This window comes from Nicotiana tomentosiformis, chromosome 4 (assembly GCF_000390325.3).
Source record: "Nicotiana tomentosiformis chromosome 4, ASM39032v3, whole genome shotgun sequence".
Lineage (NCBI taxonomy): Eukaryota > Viridiplantae > Streptophyta > Magnoliopsida > Solanales > Solanaceae > Nicotiana > Nicotiana tomentosiformis.
This window is the reverse complement of record NC_090815.1, coordinates 119530553-119548214: the sequence shown is the minus strand read 5'-3', so window position 1 is coordinate 119548214 and position 17662 is coordinate 119530553. Positions and strand designations below refer to the sequence as shown.

At 36.3% G+C, this 17662-nt stretch overlaps 1 protein-coding gene across 1 annotated transcript; it reads left to right on the top strand.

Moving 5' to 3' along the window:
- The first annotated feature begins 44 nt into the window (after nucleotides 1-44).
- Nucleotides 45-10571, top strand: LOC138910448 (uncharacterized). The gene is made up of 15 exons (XM_070201689.1): nucleotides 45-315; nucleotides 3789-4057; nucleotides 4154-4616; nucleotides 4692-5026; nucleotides 5120-5170; nucleotides 6152-6560; nucleotides 6741-7096; nucleotides 7184-7346; nucleotides 7528-7606; nucleotides 7720-7923; nucleotides 9072-9320; nucleotides 9470-9533; nucleotides 9629-9748; nucleotides 9835-9954; nucleotides 10437-10571. The coding sequence occupies exons 1-15, from the start codon at nucleotides 45-47 to the stop codon at nucleotides 10569-10571; spliced, it is 3288 nt and encodes a 1095-aa protein (XP_070057790.1).
- The last annotated feature ends 7091 nt before the right edge of the window (nucleotides 10572-17662 follow it).

Genomic DNA, 17662 nt, shown 5'->3' with positions numbered 1-17662 from the left:
TCCTAAGGAGACAGAGAAAAAGTATACCAAAAAAGAAAGAAAAAATGCCTTGGTTCAGTCCAATGCCTTGGTTCAGTTCTAGAGGTGTGAGTCACCCACTAACTGAAGAGCAAGTGAAAGGTATGCTCAAGAAATATGATAAGAACGGAGATGGGAAACTTAGCAAGCAAGAACTCAGGTTAGCTTTTAAAGAGATGGGTTTGCATTTTTGCCGTTGGAAAGCTGGAAAAGCCCTTCGTTTTGCAGATAGAAATGGTGATGGATATATTAACGATGATGAAATTAGTGAGTTCGTCCAGTATGCTTCCAAATGGGGTTTTAGGATCTCATAGGCTTCGACTTCTTTTTTGTTTTACTTAGGCTTCTATATATTTTGCCTCTTCTGTATCTTGTTTTGTTGTTGATGCTTTTGTGTTGTCGTGTTTTGTTTTGTTTGAGAACCAAAGATCCTTGTAATGTTGGAAGAAAGGGTCTTCTGATTGTATATAATATATGTACTACTATGTAACTGTCATGATTTTACATTTGTGCTCTATATATTCCATGTTTTCTATGTAAATTTTGTTCTAGTAGCCAAATCATGATATAAGCTATCTTCCACATTTTAATTTTTTTCAGATTAATTATCTGCTCTTCTTTATCACTCGTGATATCTGATCGTTCTAGATGGTGTTCTACGCACATGAAAAAATAAAATTAACCTTATTTTTCAATAAAACTTTAGAATATGTAGATATGTCTTTAAGATAATTATCCAAGATATTAAACAGGTTATACTAGAACCTTTTTTCTGGAAATTTATGATATTTTAAAAAATTGACTTTACTTTTACACAACGGTGTTAAGTCACGAGTTTAGAGGAAGGAGGGTATATAAACTACTTTTAAGCATCCCCTCCAGTCCTCCACAAGCTCATCCTAAAGAAAACATAGCCGAGCCATGTCAAAGAGATAAATAGTTGAACCCGGTTCCCACTTATCTTCAAAGTCAAACAGCAAAAGTATATATATATATATATATATATATATATATATATATATATATATATAACTATTTTGTTTGCTAAGCAATATCTAATGACATATTGGTTAAAAGTTTATCTATTAGTTAGAAGATAACCGCAAAAAGGAAATTGAAAAACTAGGATCCTTGGTAGCTTAAAACTTACTACTAGTAGGTAAACTAGTTTGTATCTAGTTCTCTCTCGTTATGCTTGTTCAGCTCATTTTAAGTTTTGCTCCCTCTGTTTTAATTTAGATGACACATTTTTCTTATTATTCTGTTAAAAAAAAGACATATTTCTACAATTGGAAATAATTGAACTTTAAACTCTTTAATTTATTTATTTTACCCTTAATGAAAAGTTTTTATAACCATATAAATATCGCCCCATAAAATTTTTACCCTTTAAATTTTTAAGACTACAAGTATTAAATTTTTTTTTTTCTTAAACTCTATGTCGACTCAATTTGTGGTTTACAATTTGCCTTTTCAACCGATCATGACCCCTTTGTTTCATCTCAAAGAGACTTCTTTTCGCTGTGTCTATAACTGATAGTATCATAATGATGATGTCATCAGGCTTGTGTATTTTGGCCGGTAACAGGACATACGTGTCACTTTTTCTATAGAAAATTCTTGATTATTGTGCCTTTTTTGTCCAACAGGGGTCATTACATGAACATAACACTCCGTCTTACACATTGCAAAGAATCGGAACCAAGAATTTTCATTTAACTAGTCGGAATAATTAGTCAAAACCTATGAGTCCGATATTAAGGAATAGACTCCAATTGTCCCTTTATTTTCGACCAATAATAATAATACTAAGACCGAATTAAGTGAAGGCGGGTCTATTTGGATTTTTGAAAAGTTTTAGGGCTTACTTAAAGCTCAGCAGCAATCTTACGGCAATAATGAATTCATCAAAGCTTGAGCTTTAACTCCCAACTTTTCGATCCCGCATCAAAACTCAGCAATCTTACGGCATGTTAAATTGTACTATAATTTTGTTGAGATACAAGCAAATGCAGCAAATTAACTACTTGGGTTTCTTTTTCATTTTTTTTTTGTTATTGGGCCCAGAAGTCCACTATGTAACTATGTATTTATCATAGGCTATGTAATTAGTTGAGTGGACATATAAAAATACTGGGCCGGCCCATCTGTTAAAAAAAAAGAGACAAAACATTTTAATATCTTTGTACATATTCCGTCGGTCACTTTTCTCTCATTACAGAATACATTGAAAAGCTAGTGCTTTACAACAAAATCTCAATAGTTTGTGGTTGAATCAAGTTTTAACATGGTATCAGAGCCTAGATCTGGATATATCGGGTGATTACCTCTCGTCTAATGTTACCCTCGCATTTTTTCATCGGATTTTTAGTTTCCGCTATTTCTTTCGTATTTTGAGTTTTTCCGCCGAGATTTTTCGGAATTGACGATGAAATTACACTACTAGAAATTCGGCAATAACCAACCAAGGTCGACCGACCAAAGTTGGTCGGTTTTTCAAAATATTTTATTTTTAAATTTTTTTTACAAAACCGACCAACTTTGGTCGATTTTCTTTAGCGCAAAAATGCGGGAAACTATTTTGAGTCCCGCGAAATTTAGTTTTCAAGAAACCGACCAACTTTGGTCCGTTTTTCAATTTAAATAAATAAAAGTTAATATTAAAAAAATGACCAAAATTGGTCGGTTAATTCGGCTTGTCATTTAAAAAAATCGACCAACTTTGGTCGGTAATTTTACTTTTTAATAAAACCGACCAACTTTGGTCGGTTATTTTCGAGCGAAAATACAATTAAAGAGTATAAATCAAATAAAAGACAGTCTCAAAACAAAATGCACCAATGGTCTAGTGGTAGAATAGTATCCTGCTACAGTACAAATCCCGGTTCGATTTCCAGATGGTGAATCTTTTGATTACATAATTAAAATACTAACTAACTTTGGTCGAAAAAACTGACCAACTTTGGTAGGTTTTTTTTGCAATATGTTTTTTTTAATTTAATTAACCGACCAAAGTTGGTCGATAATTTCCGACCAACTTTGCTCGGTATGCCTTTCCGACCCCTAAAATACCGTTCACACATAAATAGTCATTTGGTCAGTTATTGGCCATTACCGACCAACGTTGGCCGATTTTTTTGGTCGGTGTTTACCGGATTTCTAGTAGTGTTAGTGATCTTCTACTATCGCTTGAATGTTTCTGGCGATTTGTCGAATCCATTTTGAGTTTTTGGAGTTTTCTGAGAAGTCTTCATCAACCTAGGGATTGGTGGTTTTCTGCAACTACACGTTCAGCTAGGCTTCGTCAGTCTTCGTCACTGATTTTTCAAGGCCGTTATTCCTTCCGGTCGCAAAAGAAAATTTGGTAACCCTAGTCATTTCTTCTTATTGTTTGATTGTGTGTGCATGTTTTGCTTCTGATTAATTGTGAACAAACATGCCGAATGATGATGTTTCCTCATCTGCACTACCAACTACTCGTCTTACTATCTTTCGCTCTATTTTTCATAAGGATGATTATACGCATCCATGTCATCCTTTATATGTCTATCCGTCTGGTATTTTAGGGTCTTCATTAGTTTCTGTACCTTTTGATGGTACTGTGTATGGGAGTTGGAGACTAACCATCCTTGTGGCTTTGTCTCTTAGAAATAAACTGGATTTCATTAATGGATCCTCAGTCAAGCCTCCTGACAGCTCTCCCTTGGCGAGACAATGACAGAGGTGTAATGATTTGGTCATCTCTTGATTAACCAACTCCCTGTCCAAAGACATTGCTCGTAGTGTTGAGTACTCTGAACTTGCCAAAGATATTTGGAGTGAGTTGGAGGAAAGGTATGGTCAGGCAGATGCTGCAAGGGTATTTGAGCTTAAGAAAACGTTAGCTCACATCTCACAAGGATCACTTGATATTGCCTCATATTTCAACAAAATCAAGCAATTGTGGGATGAAATTGATGCCTTGTTTATCAGTAGAGTCAGGTCTTGCAACAACTGTGGTTTCAAATCTGACTATCAGAAAGATGATGATGTTCAAAAGGTGTATCAATTTTTAATGGGTATCAATGATGTATATGTGCAAACTAGAAGCAATATATTCATGATTAAACCATTTCCATATGTGAGCACTGTATAGAGTATACTATTATCACATGAGAAGCAGAGGCAAGTCTCTACCTATCCTCAGTTTTTCCCTACATCTACCTCTTTCAATGCTGAGGTGTCTAAACAGGGTTTCCCTTTCAAAGTTAATTTTGATGGTAAAAAACCTCTTACATGCAAATATTGTAAAAAATCAGGTCATACCATTGAAAAATGCTATAAACTACATGGGTATCCTCCAAACTTCAAGTTCACAAAAGGGCCTGGCAGCAGGAAAACTGCAGCTCATGTTGAATTGAAATCTCCTGGTCCTTCTGCTAATGTGAATTCTAATATAGGTCCTGATTCTGTCAACTTATCTGAGTCTGATAATGTTTCAATGGTCCCTAGTTTGACACAAGATCAATTCTCCCAGCTGATGATGTTACTGCAACAGTCCTATATGTCTCTTGATTCCTTCTCTACTCCCACTCTAATGGATTCTGCTAACTTTGCTGGTAAGATGTTATCAGAAAGTATTCTGCTCAAGTCATGCATGCTTTCATAAGTAGATAGTTTTATTTGGATCATAGACTCTGTAGCTTCTGATCACATGACCCCTCATAAGGATTTACTCTTTAATCTGCAAACACTACTTGTACCCTGTCTTGTTTCTTTGCCAAATGGGTACAAAGTCAAAGTTCATTTAGTTGGTTCTTTGACTTTGTTTCTAAATTTCACAATTCATCATGTTCTCTATGTTCCCTCCTTTCAATACAATCTTATTTTTGTTTATAAGTTGTTGGAACAATACAATGGGATTGTTCTGTTTACCAGAACTCTTTGTGCTATACGGGCCCCTTCTCTGAAGATGCGCCTGGTTCTTGGTAAACTGGACCACAATCTCTACAAGCTTTTACTTTCTCCTGTTGGTTCTCCCAGTACCACATCATGTTATTCTTCTAGTGTTACTTCCCCTGTTATTCCCCTTGTTATATCTCTTGTCTGTGTTTTCCCTTAGATACAAGCAAATGTAAAGAATGTTAATGTTGTTGATGCTGATAAAACACATGTAAATACTGATTCCACCCTGAATAATATTAATAAAATGGTTGTGGTTTGGCACTATAGGCTTGGGCATATTCCTTTTTTCAGAATGAAACACATCTCTATGCTTGGGTCACATTTATCTTCCAAACAGTCTTTTTCCTGTCCAATATTTCCACTAGCCAAATAAACAAGATTGTCATTTCCTGACAGTAGTATACAAACCACCAAGCCTTTCCAGTTGATTCACATTGAAACCTAGGGTCCATATAACTCTCCTACTTGTACTGGCTCCAAATATTTTATGATCATTGTTGATGATTTTTCAAGAGACACTTGGACCCACCTAATGGGAGCCAAAAGCAATTTTTTGTGACCTCTTAAGAGCTTTCATTGCCATGGCTGAAACTTAATTCCATCTGAAAGTCCAAAATATGAGAAGTGACAATGCCTTAGAGTTAGGATCCAGTACTGTTGGATTAAATTTTTTTCTGAGAAAGGGATTTTTCATCAAATAATATGCCCTCATACTCCACAATAAAATGGAGTTGTGGAAAGGAAGAACATACATCTTTTGGAAACTGCTAGAGCCCTTCTTTTCCAATCTGGTCTCCCTCTTAGATTCTAGGGAGACTGCATACTCACAACCACCTACTTGATAAATAGGTTCCCGTATCATGTATTAAAGGACAAGAGTCCCTATGAGATCTTATATAACAAACTCCCCACATACTCAAATCTTAGAGCTTTTGGATGTTTATGTTACTCTATTGTCCCAAAACCTCATAGGGACAAACTGTAGCCTAGGGACATTCCTTGTATGTTAATTGGTTATCCCTTTGGGAAGAAAGCCTATAAACTGTATGACTTATAGAATAAAACATATTTTATCTCCAGAGATGCTATATTTCATGAACATATATTCCCTTTTATTCAATCTAGATCTACTTCCCCTACTATGTCAAATTTACCATTTTTTGCTTGTTTTGATCACTCTGTTAAGCAGAATTCCTCATTGTTCCATGATTTCTTTTACCCTGCCCCATCAGTTACATCTCATGTTTCCTTTCATCCCTCCAACTCTGCTCCTTATGACTTTGCAATACCTCTGAACAATTATCCTGTTTCTCCTAATCCCTCTTCTTCTTTCTATGAATCTGAATTCCCTCCTTTAAGGAGATCATATAGACCTCACAATCCTCCTCCTTATCTGCAGAATTATATCTGCATTCTACCTAATCATAGCTCTAGGTCTGCCAATTCTACTGTTATGTCTAACTCTAGTTATCATCATGTATTTGAGCCTACTACTTATTCTCAGGCAATAACTATCCCTGAGTGGCAGAATGCTATGAGAAAAGAGTTTGAGGCATTAGAGACTAATGGCACTTGGGACATAGTTGAGTTACACAAGGGCAAGAAGCCAATTGGATGCAAATGGGTATAAAATATTAAGTACAAAGCTGATGGGAGTATAGAAAGATATAAAGCTAGACTTGTGATAAGGGTTGATACACAAGTTGAAGGCATAGATTTTTATGAAATCTTCTCACCTGTAGTTAAAATATTTACTGTTAAAACTTTAATTATTATAGCTGTTAAAAGAAATTGGTCATTATTCCAACTAGATGTTAATAATGCTTTCTTGCATGGGGATTTAGATGATGAAGTTTTTATGAAACTTCCACTTGGTCTTTCAGTATGTGATGTGCCCCCTGATTTTGCTTCCACTGCTTTGGTCTGTAAACTAAAAAGATCTTTGAATGGATTGAGACAAGCTTCGAGACAATGGTATGCCAAAGTGTCTCAATCTTTATCTTCTAGAGGCTATGAGCACTCCTTTAATGATTATTCCCTTTTCACCAAAGGTTCTGGTAATGCTTTGGTAATACTAGTGGTGTATGTTGACGACATTATCATCACTAGGACAGATCTGTATGAGATTGCTGCTGTGAAAATCTTCCTCCATGATCAATTTAAAATTAAAGATTTAGAAAATCTTAATTATTTTTTGGGTATTTAAGTGTTGTATTCTGAGGGTGGGGTGTTGCTGCACCATAAAAAGTTTGTGCATGATCTTCTCAAAGAGTTCCATTCCTATGATTGTTCTTCAATGATATCTTCACTTGATATGTACGACAAATTACAGGCTGATCATGGTGATCCCCTGCCCAATCCTGAGACTTATAGGTGTTTGGAGGGTAAGCTCAATTTCTTAACCCACACCAGGCCTCACATTTGTTTTGTAGTGCAACATTTAAGCCAGTTTATGCAGAAGCCTTGCCTCTCTCACATGTAGGCTGGTTTACATTTGCTCAAGTATATCAAGGGTACTATTGATTTTGGGATCTTCTATAATAAGTCTTCTGATCTTTCTCTCAGTGTATATTGTGATAGTGATTGGGGATCTTGCCCGGATAGTAGGAAGTCCATCAGTGGTTTTGCAATTTGTTAGGGGGATGTCTAGTAGCTAGGCTGGAAGTCAAAGAAATAATCTGTGGTATCCTTGTCCTCTGCTGAAGCTGAATATATGTCTATGAGTAAAGCCACTGCTGAAATTACTTGGGTTTGCAGGCTTCGTTCTGATTTTGGTATTGTTTTCTATTCTCTTGTCAGTCTGTTTTGTGATAACCAGACAGTCATTCACATTGCTAAGAATCATGTCTTCCATAAGCGCACCAAGCACATTGAATTGGACTGCCATTTTGTTCGCACCCAGTTGAATGAAGGTCTGCTTCAGCTGCTTCACACTTCTAGTGCTAATCAGCTCGTTGATATGTTCAGTAAACCTTTGGGGGGAGCTATACATCATCTGCATCTTCACAAGTTGGGGGTTATTTCACCCTCGAACTTGCCGGGGGTGTTGAGATACAAGCAAACGCAACAAATTAGCTACTTGGGCTTCTTTTTCTTTTTCTTGTTATTGGGCACATAAGTCCACAATGTAACTATGTATTTATATTAGGATATGTAATTAGTTGAGTGGACATATAAAAATACTGGGTCAGCCCATCTGTTAAAAAAAAGAGAGAAAACATTTTAATATCTTTGTACAGATTCCATCGGTCACTTTTCTCTCAATACAAAACACATTGAAAAGCTAAAAACTTCCATTTTTCTCTGAGCTGCTTTACAACAAAATCTCAATAGTTTGTGGTTGAATCAAGTTTTAACAATTTTTTTACTATAATTTTGTAAAAAAATCATTTATACTGTCAATCGTAAAATAAGTCATTTTTTATAAGATGTTCACAAGTTTTCGCACCCAAATTAATAATCATATGCTTTTAATCAAACCCTAACCTAAACCAGCGAGCTGGTAGGTGCAAAATCTTTTTATCGCTAATTAAAGTGAAGGCGTACAAATATATTTGATTGTGTTGATATTTTTTTATATAAGTTTATTATGAACGTATTTTATCTGATCTTAGGATGATCATCTGATCTGCCGAGATTTAGGTAATCTTTCAATTTAGTAGGATTAAGATAAAGATTTTCATGATTTTAGGCCTAAATTGAAACGGAAAGAGTATTTTGAATATACTGAAAGATCTTCAAAAAATATGAAAGCGTACATATAGAACAACGAAAGCAAAAGAGAATTGTTAGAGTTAAGACAATTTGGTTCTTTTTAAAATGATATAATTTCGTAAAATACTCCTCTAAACTTAATTTCAAAAGTACAATAAGTTCAACGCTAATAAGAATGTCCTTAAAGATAATTAAGGAAACAGTTGAAGAAGGAACAAATTCTAAATCTTTTTCCAACTAAATCAATCTTCGCAGAAAAGAAAATGACTCATCGTGAACTCTAAGCTGGCCGTTATATATAGGAAGCGCCCCTTGTTGAAAGATTATTCACCAATAATTAACCACAGGAACAAAAAGAAACAGCATAAAAAAAATATCTTGGGTCATTCGTACAGGTGTAAGCCTTACACTGATGAAGAGCAAGTGAAGGGTATACTCAAGAAATATGATAAGAATAGAGATGGTAAACTTAGCAAGCAAGAACTCAGGTTAGCTTTTAAAGAGATGGGTTTGCATTTTTGCCGTTGGAAAGCTGGAAAACCCCTTCGTTTTGCAGATAAAAATGGTGATGGATATATTAACGAAGATGAGATTAGTGAGCTTGTCCAATATGCTTCCAAATGGGGTTTTAGGATTTCTTGGTTGTATGATGCACCCTATGCGAGTTGGAGTGACTTTCCACCGGAGCTCGTGGACCAAATTTTCAACCAATTTAAGGTTTCAATACAATTCTTATCTATTTAATCATTATATTAACAATATTTTTATCTAACATTACATACTTCATTTGCAGACTAAGTGTGCCTGGGAGGACCGGCATAACAATGCCATTCTTGCAAATTTTGAATTCAAATGTCGTAAGAGACTATCTGATTCCTTCTATTCTACTCGAAAGAAGAGCAAGAAGGCTTCATGGGTTCTACTGCACATATGAGAGGATTTGCTGAGGCAGTGGACCACTGAGAAGTTCAAGAAGAAGAGTAAACATGGAAAGAAGGCTCGAGCACCTAAGAAGGGTGGCTCCTTGCACTGTGTGGGTGCAAGGAGCATGGGGACTACGGGGAGACTACTGGTAATTCTTTAAAATATTTAATTCTATTTTTATCCAACTATATTTATATATTTTAATTAATTTAACATGTTTTATTATATTTGTAGGAAAAAGAATATGGGAGGAAGATGACTCATGATGAGTTTTTCATGGAGACTCACATCAGGAAGAAGAAGGCATCAACAGATCCAACTAGACGAGTTGAGGATCCGGCAGAGACTACATATGTAAGTTTCATAACTACTATAACTTGAAATTAATGTTTATAATATTATATAGGTAATAATTTTCTATCTTCTACATAAAGGGTCGCAACAAGAGTAATGTGGAAGAGTACACTCAGAGCTTGCCACCGAATGAGCAAGGCGAGTGACCACCCATTTCAGATGAAGAAGCGCAGAAGATATGGTTGGATGTTGTTAGTGGTCTTAAAATGGGATATCATACAGCCTTCCAGAGAGATCATTTAGGCGCTACAAGGCTGGATTACAAGGTATAGGGACTTCCGCCCAAAGCGAGGTAATTAATAGGTCGACTATCTCGTCTATGTAGAAGAAGATCACAAAGCTGACAACAGAGCTTGAAGAGACAAATGCCAGAGAATAAAAGAGAGATAGACAATTTGATACCCTTCCCTTAAAGTTTACCTATAAAAGAGGGATCAACAATTTAATCTCCTTCAAGGTCATCTGGTCAATCTTCTTGTTAGTGGTACTTTCCCCATTCCCGGTCTCTTGAGCCTTCCCCAGATGCTAATACTTCTCGTTGTGATCCTTTGAACCATGCTGACGATGAAGCTTCTAGTAGTGAAGATGGAGGTGATACAATACAAAATACTCATTGAATGGTATGTATTGCTAAACAAAGTATTGAACTTGTGAATATTTAGTTGGAATCGTTTTGAATGATGATTGTATTGTTGATATTATTTTGTTATTGAACATTTTTATTGTTGTTGTGGTGGTAGTTGTTGTTATTAGCATTGTTGTTTTGGTTTTTGTTATTAGCATTGTTGTTGTGGTTGTTGGTTAATTGTTGTTCTTGCTGTTTTTGGTTAATTATGATTGAATGGCAAGAATGTAATATTATCATTATAGGATGGTTATTGGTTGTAATTGGCAGGTGGTGTATCTTAAAAACAGGCATATTCTACCAGGTCTTTACCCAGAAAACCTACCGACTACGGTCGGAATTATCATATTAAAACCCAGAAATTCATCTTTATTGATCGACTTCAGTCGGTATTTTCAATGTGAAATATGCAGAAATTTAAAAATACCAACCGAAATCAGTTGAAAATAACATGTTTTTAATTTATTTTTTAATTTGTCTGACCGACTTCGGTCGGTTTATTGAGATTTAAAGAGAAATGCAAAATTATCAAATAATTATATTTCCGACCGAACTCGGTCGCTATTTTGAAAAATAAATAAAAATTAATTTAAATAATACCGACCGAGGTCGGTCGGTATATTTATTTTTACAACAAAATCTGTCAGTTAAAGTGGTCAACTAAAGGTTGAATTAACCGATTGATTTCGGTATAAAAATTGCGACCGTCTTCGGTCGCCACACCTTAGAGACCATTGTTGTTATGACGAATTAAAATCGATCGGAAATCGATCGATTTTCCTATTTCCGACCGATTTTGGTCGATTTTTGGGGACGATGTTTGGCAGTTTTCTTGTAGCGTGTCCCTATTGTCTCCCAGGTTAAGAGTTCGAATTCCCAACCCTCTGTTACCTGCCCTGCCCTCCGCGAACGTGAAGAACAATGGTGCAACCCCCACCCAGCTCTTCTTACCCTTTGCAAACACGGACCCCATCACGGAAACACGAAGCACAAAATTCATTCAGCCCAAATCCTCCCGTGTTCGCGAAGAAGGAAACCAAAACTGAAAAATCTGGGTGTTTTTCCAACTTAGCTCCGGGTGGTTCAAAACACCCTCGAGCCACTCGGGACTACATACAAATGCACCAAAAAGTCCATAAATTTAATTAAATATTTCTATTATTTTTCTTTTCTAAAGTCTCTTTTGACTAAAAACAGCTAACAGATCCCTAAAAGGCTAAGACTCCAAGCCCACATCCCTTTTTTCTATCCTTTTCCTTCATTTTCTCTTAGTCAAACTTTCAAGTCCCTAAAACAAAATTAGGGATTTCATTTTGACTAAATAAAACACTTCCCTTTTTGACTAAATATGACTACCCGGTACTATCTCTCTTTCTGAATACTCATTCTCTCTTCGCCCTCGGTGGATTCTTCAAGAATCAAGAGCGCAATTTCTTCTCCGACGTTAAGCATCAGCCTCTGCTTTCATTTTCTCAGATATGCAACTACTCTGTCTCTCTTCTTGCTCTGTAATTCAATTTACTCATAGAACTTTCTTCTCCTCTTGAAATTTCCCGAATTCTCTTTTCCATTTTTGTTCAATGTTTGAATCTTTTGCCGAGATTTTGTCTTGTTGTTGCTGATTATGATTGTTATTTCTAAGATGGGGCTGTTGAATGCTACTTTTGGGAGAATTTAGGATAATTAGGGCTTTAAAGTCTTGAATAATGACATATATTGGGAATATTAATTTGAGCACATATTGTGTTTGAGGAAATGCTTGATCGAGTTCAGTTAAGTATGGGCTATGTGAGCTTAATTTCTGACCGATTATTAGTGTTTTTGTCACGACCTAATTTTCTATAGGCCATGGTGGTGCCCAACGTCGTCGCTAGGCAAGCCAACAGTGAACTAACTATGTATCTACTCTTTTAACATTTTTGAAATAGTTGATTTTTAATTATCACATAACCCCGACATCACATAGAATATAGCTACGCACGGACTGTCATCACCTAGTGCGTAGATAGCTCCCCACACATATAGCTCACAATAAAAATACACCAAATGGGATGAGTTTCCCTCTTACAAGGTTAGGCAAGAGACTTACCTCGTTCTCAAGCTTACTCCCGATCCACAAATATGCTTTACATCCTCAACTCGTTGCCAAACGACCCAAAACTAGTCAAATGTTATATAAATTAGTCAATACATGCTCAAAAGTTCATAATTTAACTATCAGAGTAATTACCCAACCAAAGTTGGAAGGTTCCTAAAATTCAACCCCGAGCTCACGTGCCCAGATTCCAAAAATTTTCGAAGAAAGTTGTTACCCATAACCTCACGAACTCAAATATATAGTTTTCACTCAAGCCCATAACCATTTTCGTGGTTGCATCTCATTTTTATCAAAACCTAGGTTTTTTACCTAAACCCATAATTTTCATAATTTTATATGTTAAAATCTATCCATAATCTATGTATTAAACTCACATTGGGTAGGAATTACTTACCTTCTAAAGCTAGGTTTAAATCTCCCTCTTTAAAGCTCCAAAATCACCCCAAGAGTGTAATAAAAGAGCTCAAAATAGCCTAAGTCCCAATTTAAAACAAGACACTGCCCAATTGTCCCTTTTTCACGAATGCAGAAAGGGCCTTGCATTCGCAAAGGCAAATGTCCCAGACCCAGAAAACATAGCCATCGCGAACGCAACTAGGGCTTCGCGAACGCAGAGGCTTACCTGCCCTGCCCTGCCCTCCGCGAACGTGAAGAACAACAGTGCAACCCCCACCCAGCTCACCTTACCCTTCGCGAACACGGACCTTATCACGCGAACACGAAGCACAAAATTTACTCAGCCCAATTCCTTCATCGCGAACACGAGGGTCCTTCCGCGTTCGCGAAGAAGGAAACCAAAACTGGAAAATCTAGGTGTTTTTCCAACATAGCTCCGGGTGGTTCGAAACACACCCGAGCCACTCGGGACCCCATCCAAATGCACCAAAAAGTTCATAAGTATAATACGGGCCTGATCGAACTCTCGAAGCTCGTAAAATAACAACAAAACTAATAATCGCACCCCAAAACTCAATTGAATCAATTTACGAATTTCAAGTTTCCAAATCGCTCCGAACGCGCCGATTCATATTTAGACTACTCGGAATGGGACCAAATTTTGCGTGCAAGTCTTAAATTACCATACGGAACCAATTTCCAGCTAAGAATACCAAACAGACCTTGATAACAATAAATCCTACTTCAAACCAAATTTAAAGAACTCTAGAACCTCCAATGTGTCAACATTCACCATTAAGTGCTAAAACTCTCCTGGGTCATCCAAAACTCTATCCGAGCACATGCCCAACTATAAAATTATCATATGAACCTATTGAAACCGTCAAATTCCGATTCTGAGGTCGTTTACTCAAAATATTGAGCAAAGTGAAACTTAGCCTTTTAAGGCCAAACCAAGGAACCAAGTGTTCCGATTTCGACCCGAACCTTTTCAAATACTGAAATAACCATCCTCGCAAGTCATAAAATAGTAAAATCACATACGGAGAATCTTATTTAGGAGAACAGGGATCTAGAAAGTAAAATGATCGATCGAGTCGTTAGAGTTTTGAACTATAATAACACAAGATTTGAACTTTTGCTAAGAACTAGAGTTTGAAACTTTCATTAGTAAACTGTGAACCTTATGAAATGGCTAAAATTCTACCACTATGGAATAATATCATCCGTAAACAACACATATATGCATTTTCAGATTGTCAGGAGACTTTACCTGATCTATTGTTACATTCATTCTAATACTTGGTTATGTTTATATTATTTGTGAAGTAATAAATTTTTTTATTGTGATTAATTTGGAGTTAACTATACTATTTGAATTAAGATAGATTGAATAAAAGTGTGAATTTTTAACTTTGTAGGAATACTAATCCTTAACATCGAAATGGATAGATTTCTCACCAAGTCGAAAAATGGTGAGCCAAGTTCTAGTGTTAGTCGGCCATCCCTGAGTTCGCAAATAGCTCCGGAAGTTCAAAGGGTGACAAATCCTTACCTACTTTCAAATGCAGATAAAGTCCTTAATTTGAATTCTTTTGAGCCGGATACCAAAGAAAGGGCCAATTTCGGATTATGGTCCTAATATTCGAGATGAAGTGTATAGATATTATATAAAAAGAGGGCCTTATCAACCTATTGGTCATGTATTCCCTAAAACTAATATTGGGAATAAAATACATCAATTTATTACCACCTGGTTTAGGGGGCCATATTCTCAATGGTTGGAGTATAGCATAAAAGGAGATGCGGCATTTTATTTGTATTGTTATTTGTTCAAGAATGAACTTGAAAGCCGTGGAAACGTAGGGGATGCATTTACAAAAGATGGTTTTAGGGGTTGGAACAAGGTTGTGGAAATATTTAAATAACATGTTGGTGATGTTAATAGTATCCATCATAAATGCTTTAATAGGATGCTAGATTTGAAAAATCAACGTCAATCGATTCAATCTTCTTTTGATAAGCAAACTAAAAAAGTAAAAATTATTATCGGATGCGCTTAAATGACTCAATTGATGTGGCAAGGTTTATTTTCAGATCGGGATTTCCATTTCATGGACATGATGAAAGTGAAGAATCTGAATATAAAGGTGGCTTTCTTGAACTTTCGGAATGGCACAGAGATCGGCATCCAGATGTAGGAAGAGTAATATTACGTCATGCTCCACAAAATGATATGATGACTTGCCCCACAATTCAAAAAGAGACTGGAGGTTTGTGCTAAAGAAACAACTAAAGCTATCATTGAAGATTTGGATAGTGATTATTTTGCAATTTTAGTTGATGAATCAAAGGACGTCTCATATAACGATAAAATGGCCTTAATTTTGCGATAAGTCAACAAAAGTAGAATGGTGATAGAGTCATTCCTGGGTATTTTCCACGTCAGTGATACTTCTTCCTCATCATTAAAAATATCAATTTATTCTTTGCTTTCGGATCATTCCTTAAGTACATCCAAGATACGTCTACATGGTTATGATGGAGCTAGTAATATGCAAGGAAAAATAAATGGTCTTAAGTATTTCATTTTGCAAGATACTCCCTCCGCATATTGTATTCACTGTTTTTTTCATCAATTGCAATTAGAACTTGTAGCTCTTTCTAAAAAGCACTAGGATGTGGATAATTTCTTTTATGTTTGACTAAAGTTTTGAATACTATTTGATCTTCATTTAATCGCATAGAGTCACTTTGACAACATCGAGTAGATAAGTTGGAAGAGTTTCTTAACTTTGGAGATGTCTATACCGGGCAAGGTTTGAATCAAGAATATGGCCTTCAACGATCGGGTGATACTCGTTGGGGGTCTCATTTTAAAACCTTGGACAATTTGATGGTTTTATTTCCTTCAATTGTTAATGTGCTTAAAGATATGAAGTGTGAGTGTCCATATCACCTTGATAGATTTGCAGCGGGAAATCTTTTAAGCCAATTCAAGAATATAAATTTGTTTTTATATTGCACTTGATGTTTAAGGTGTTACTATTTACAAATGAATTGAACAAAGCTTTACCAAAGAAATATTAAGACATTCTTAATGCTATGGGACCTTGCAAAGAAAGATTGCAAATAATGAGTGAAATTGAATGGAACTCTTTGTTGTATGAGGTATGCTCATTTTATAGTAAACATGATATCTAATTCCCAAAATAGATGATGACTATACTATAGAAAAGTCGAAGTGTAAGAGGTCCGAAGTTTCATATTTACATCACTTTTCTGTGGAAGTATTTTGTGCGGTTATTGATTTGGAACTTCAAGAGATGAATGTTTGTTTTGATATTATGACTACTGACTTACTACTTATGTAACGACCCGTCTAGTTATTTCGAGAGTTGTAGCCCCATTCCCTCATTTACTGCTCCATTTATGCTTTATACATGTCATATGACTTATCAGATTAGTTGGTTTGGGTCCGGAGTGAATTCAGTGTGAAATGAGATACTTAGTCTCTTATATGAAAAGCTTAAGTTGGAAAAGTCTACCGTATATTGATCTATGTATAAACGACCCTGGATTCGAATTCTGATAATTCCAGAAGCTCCGTATGGTAATTTTGGGCCTAGTAGCGTGTCCAAAAAATTATTTGGAGATCCCGTAGTAGGATTAGGTTTGAAATGGCGAAAGTCGAATTTTTGAGAAGTTTGACCGGGGGTTGACTTTTTGATATCATAGTCAGATTCCCATTCCGGAAGTTGAATTAGGTTCGTGGAGTCATTTATTACTTGTGTGCAAAATTTGAGGTCAATCGGACGTGATTTGATAGGTTTCGGCGTCCTTGGTAGAATTTGGAAATTTTGAAATTTTGTAGGTTTGAATCCGTATGTAATTCATATTTTTGATGTTGTTGTAGGTGATTTAAAGATTCGATTACGTTCGCATAATGTTACAGACTTGTTGGTATGTTTTTTTGAGGTCCTGGGGCCCTCGGATTGATTTCGAATGGCTAACAGATCAAAGTTTGATGTTGAAGGATAGCTGAAGTGTTGTTCATGCTGGTGTAATCACACCAGCGAGTGGGGAACCGCAAATGCGAGCTCGCATAGGTGGAGAAGGAAATTCTGGTGCGGAGCCTGATGTGAGGCAGCAGATGGTCGAAAGTGCGATACTTTTCCCGCACCTGTGTGACGGCATATGCGGCATGAAGACTGCAGAAGCGGAAGTGGACTTGGGGATGGGCTTCGCAGAAGCGGATTTTTTCCTCGCATGAGCGGGATTTTGGTCCACAGGAGCGGTATTCCTTGCAAAAGCGGACGACCCGTTCACACCCGTGAAGCCGTAGATGTGGGTACATGGTCGCAGGTGCGGAAGGCTTGGGCAAACTTCTTAAATTTGAGACTTCGCGATTTTAGTCTCATTTCAATATTTTGGACTCAGAGTTAGGCGTTTTGGAGAAGCTTTTCGCGGGTATTATTGAGGTAAGCTTCTTGTACTCGTATTTAATCATAAATCTTGTTTCCCCATTGTTTTCCCACCTAGATTGTGTGGTGTTGAGATGAAATTTGGGGATTTGAGGCTAGGGATTT

Coding starts and splice junctions, on each gene's coding strand:
- LOC138910448 (XM_070201689.1), top strand. CDS start 45: ATGCCTTGGTTCAGTCCAATGCCTTGGTTCAGTTCTAGAGGTGTGAGT. Junction 4,058..4,153: donor AAGATGATGATGTTCAAAAG/GTGTATCAATTT, acceptor AGCACTGTATAG/AGTATACTATTATCACATGA. Junction 9,321..9,469: donor GGTTTTAGGATTTCTTGGTT/GTATGATGCACC, acceptor CTTCATTTGCAG/ACTAAGTGTGCCTGGGAGGA.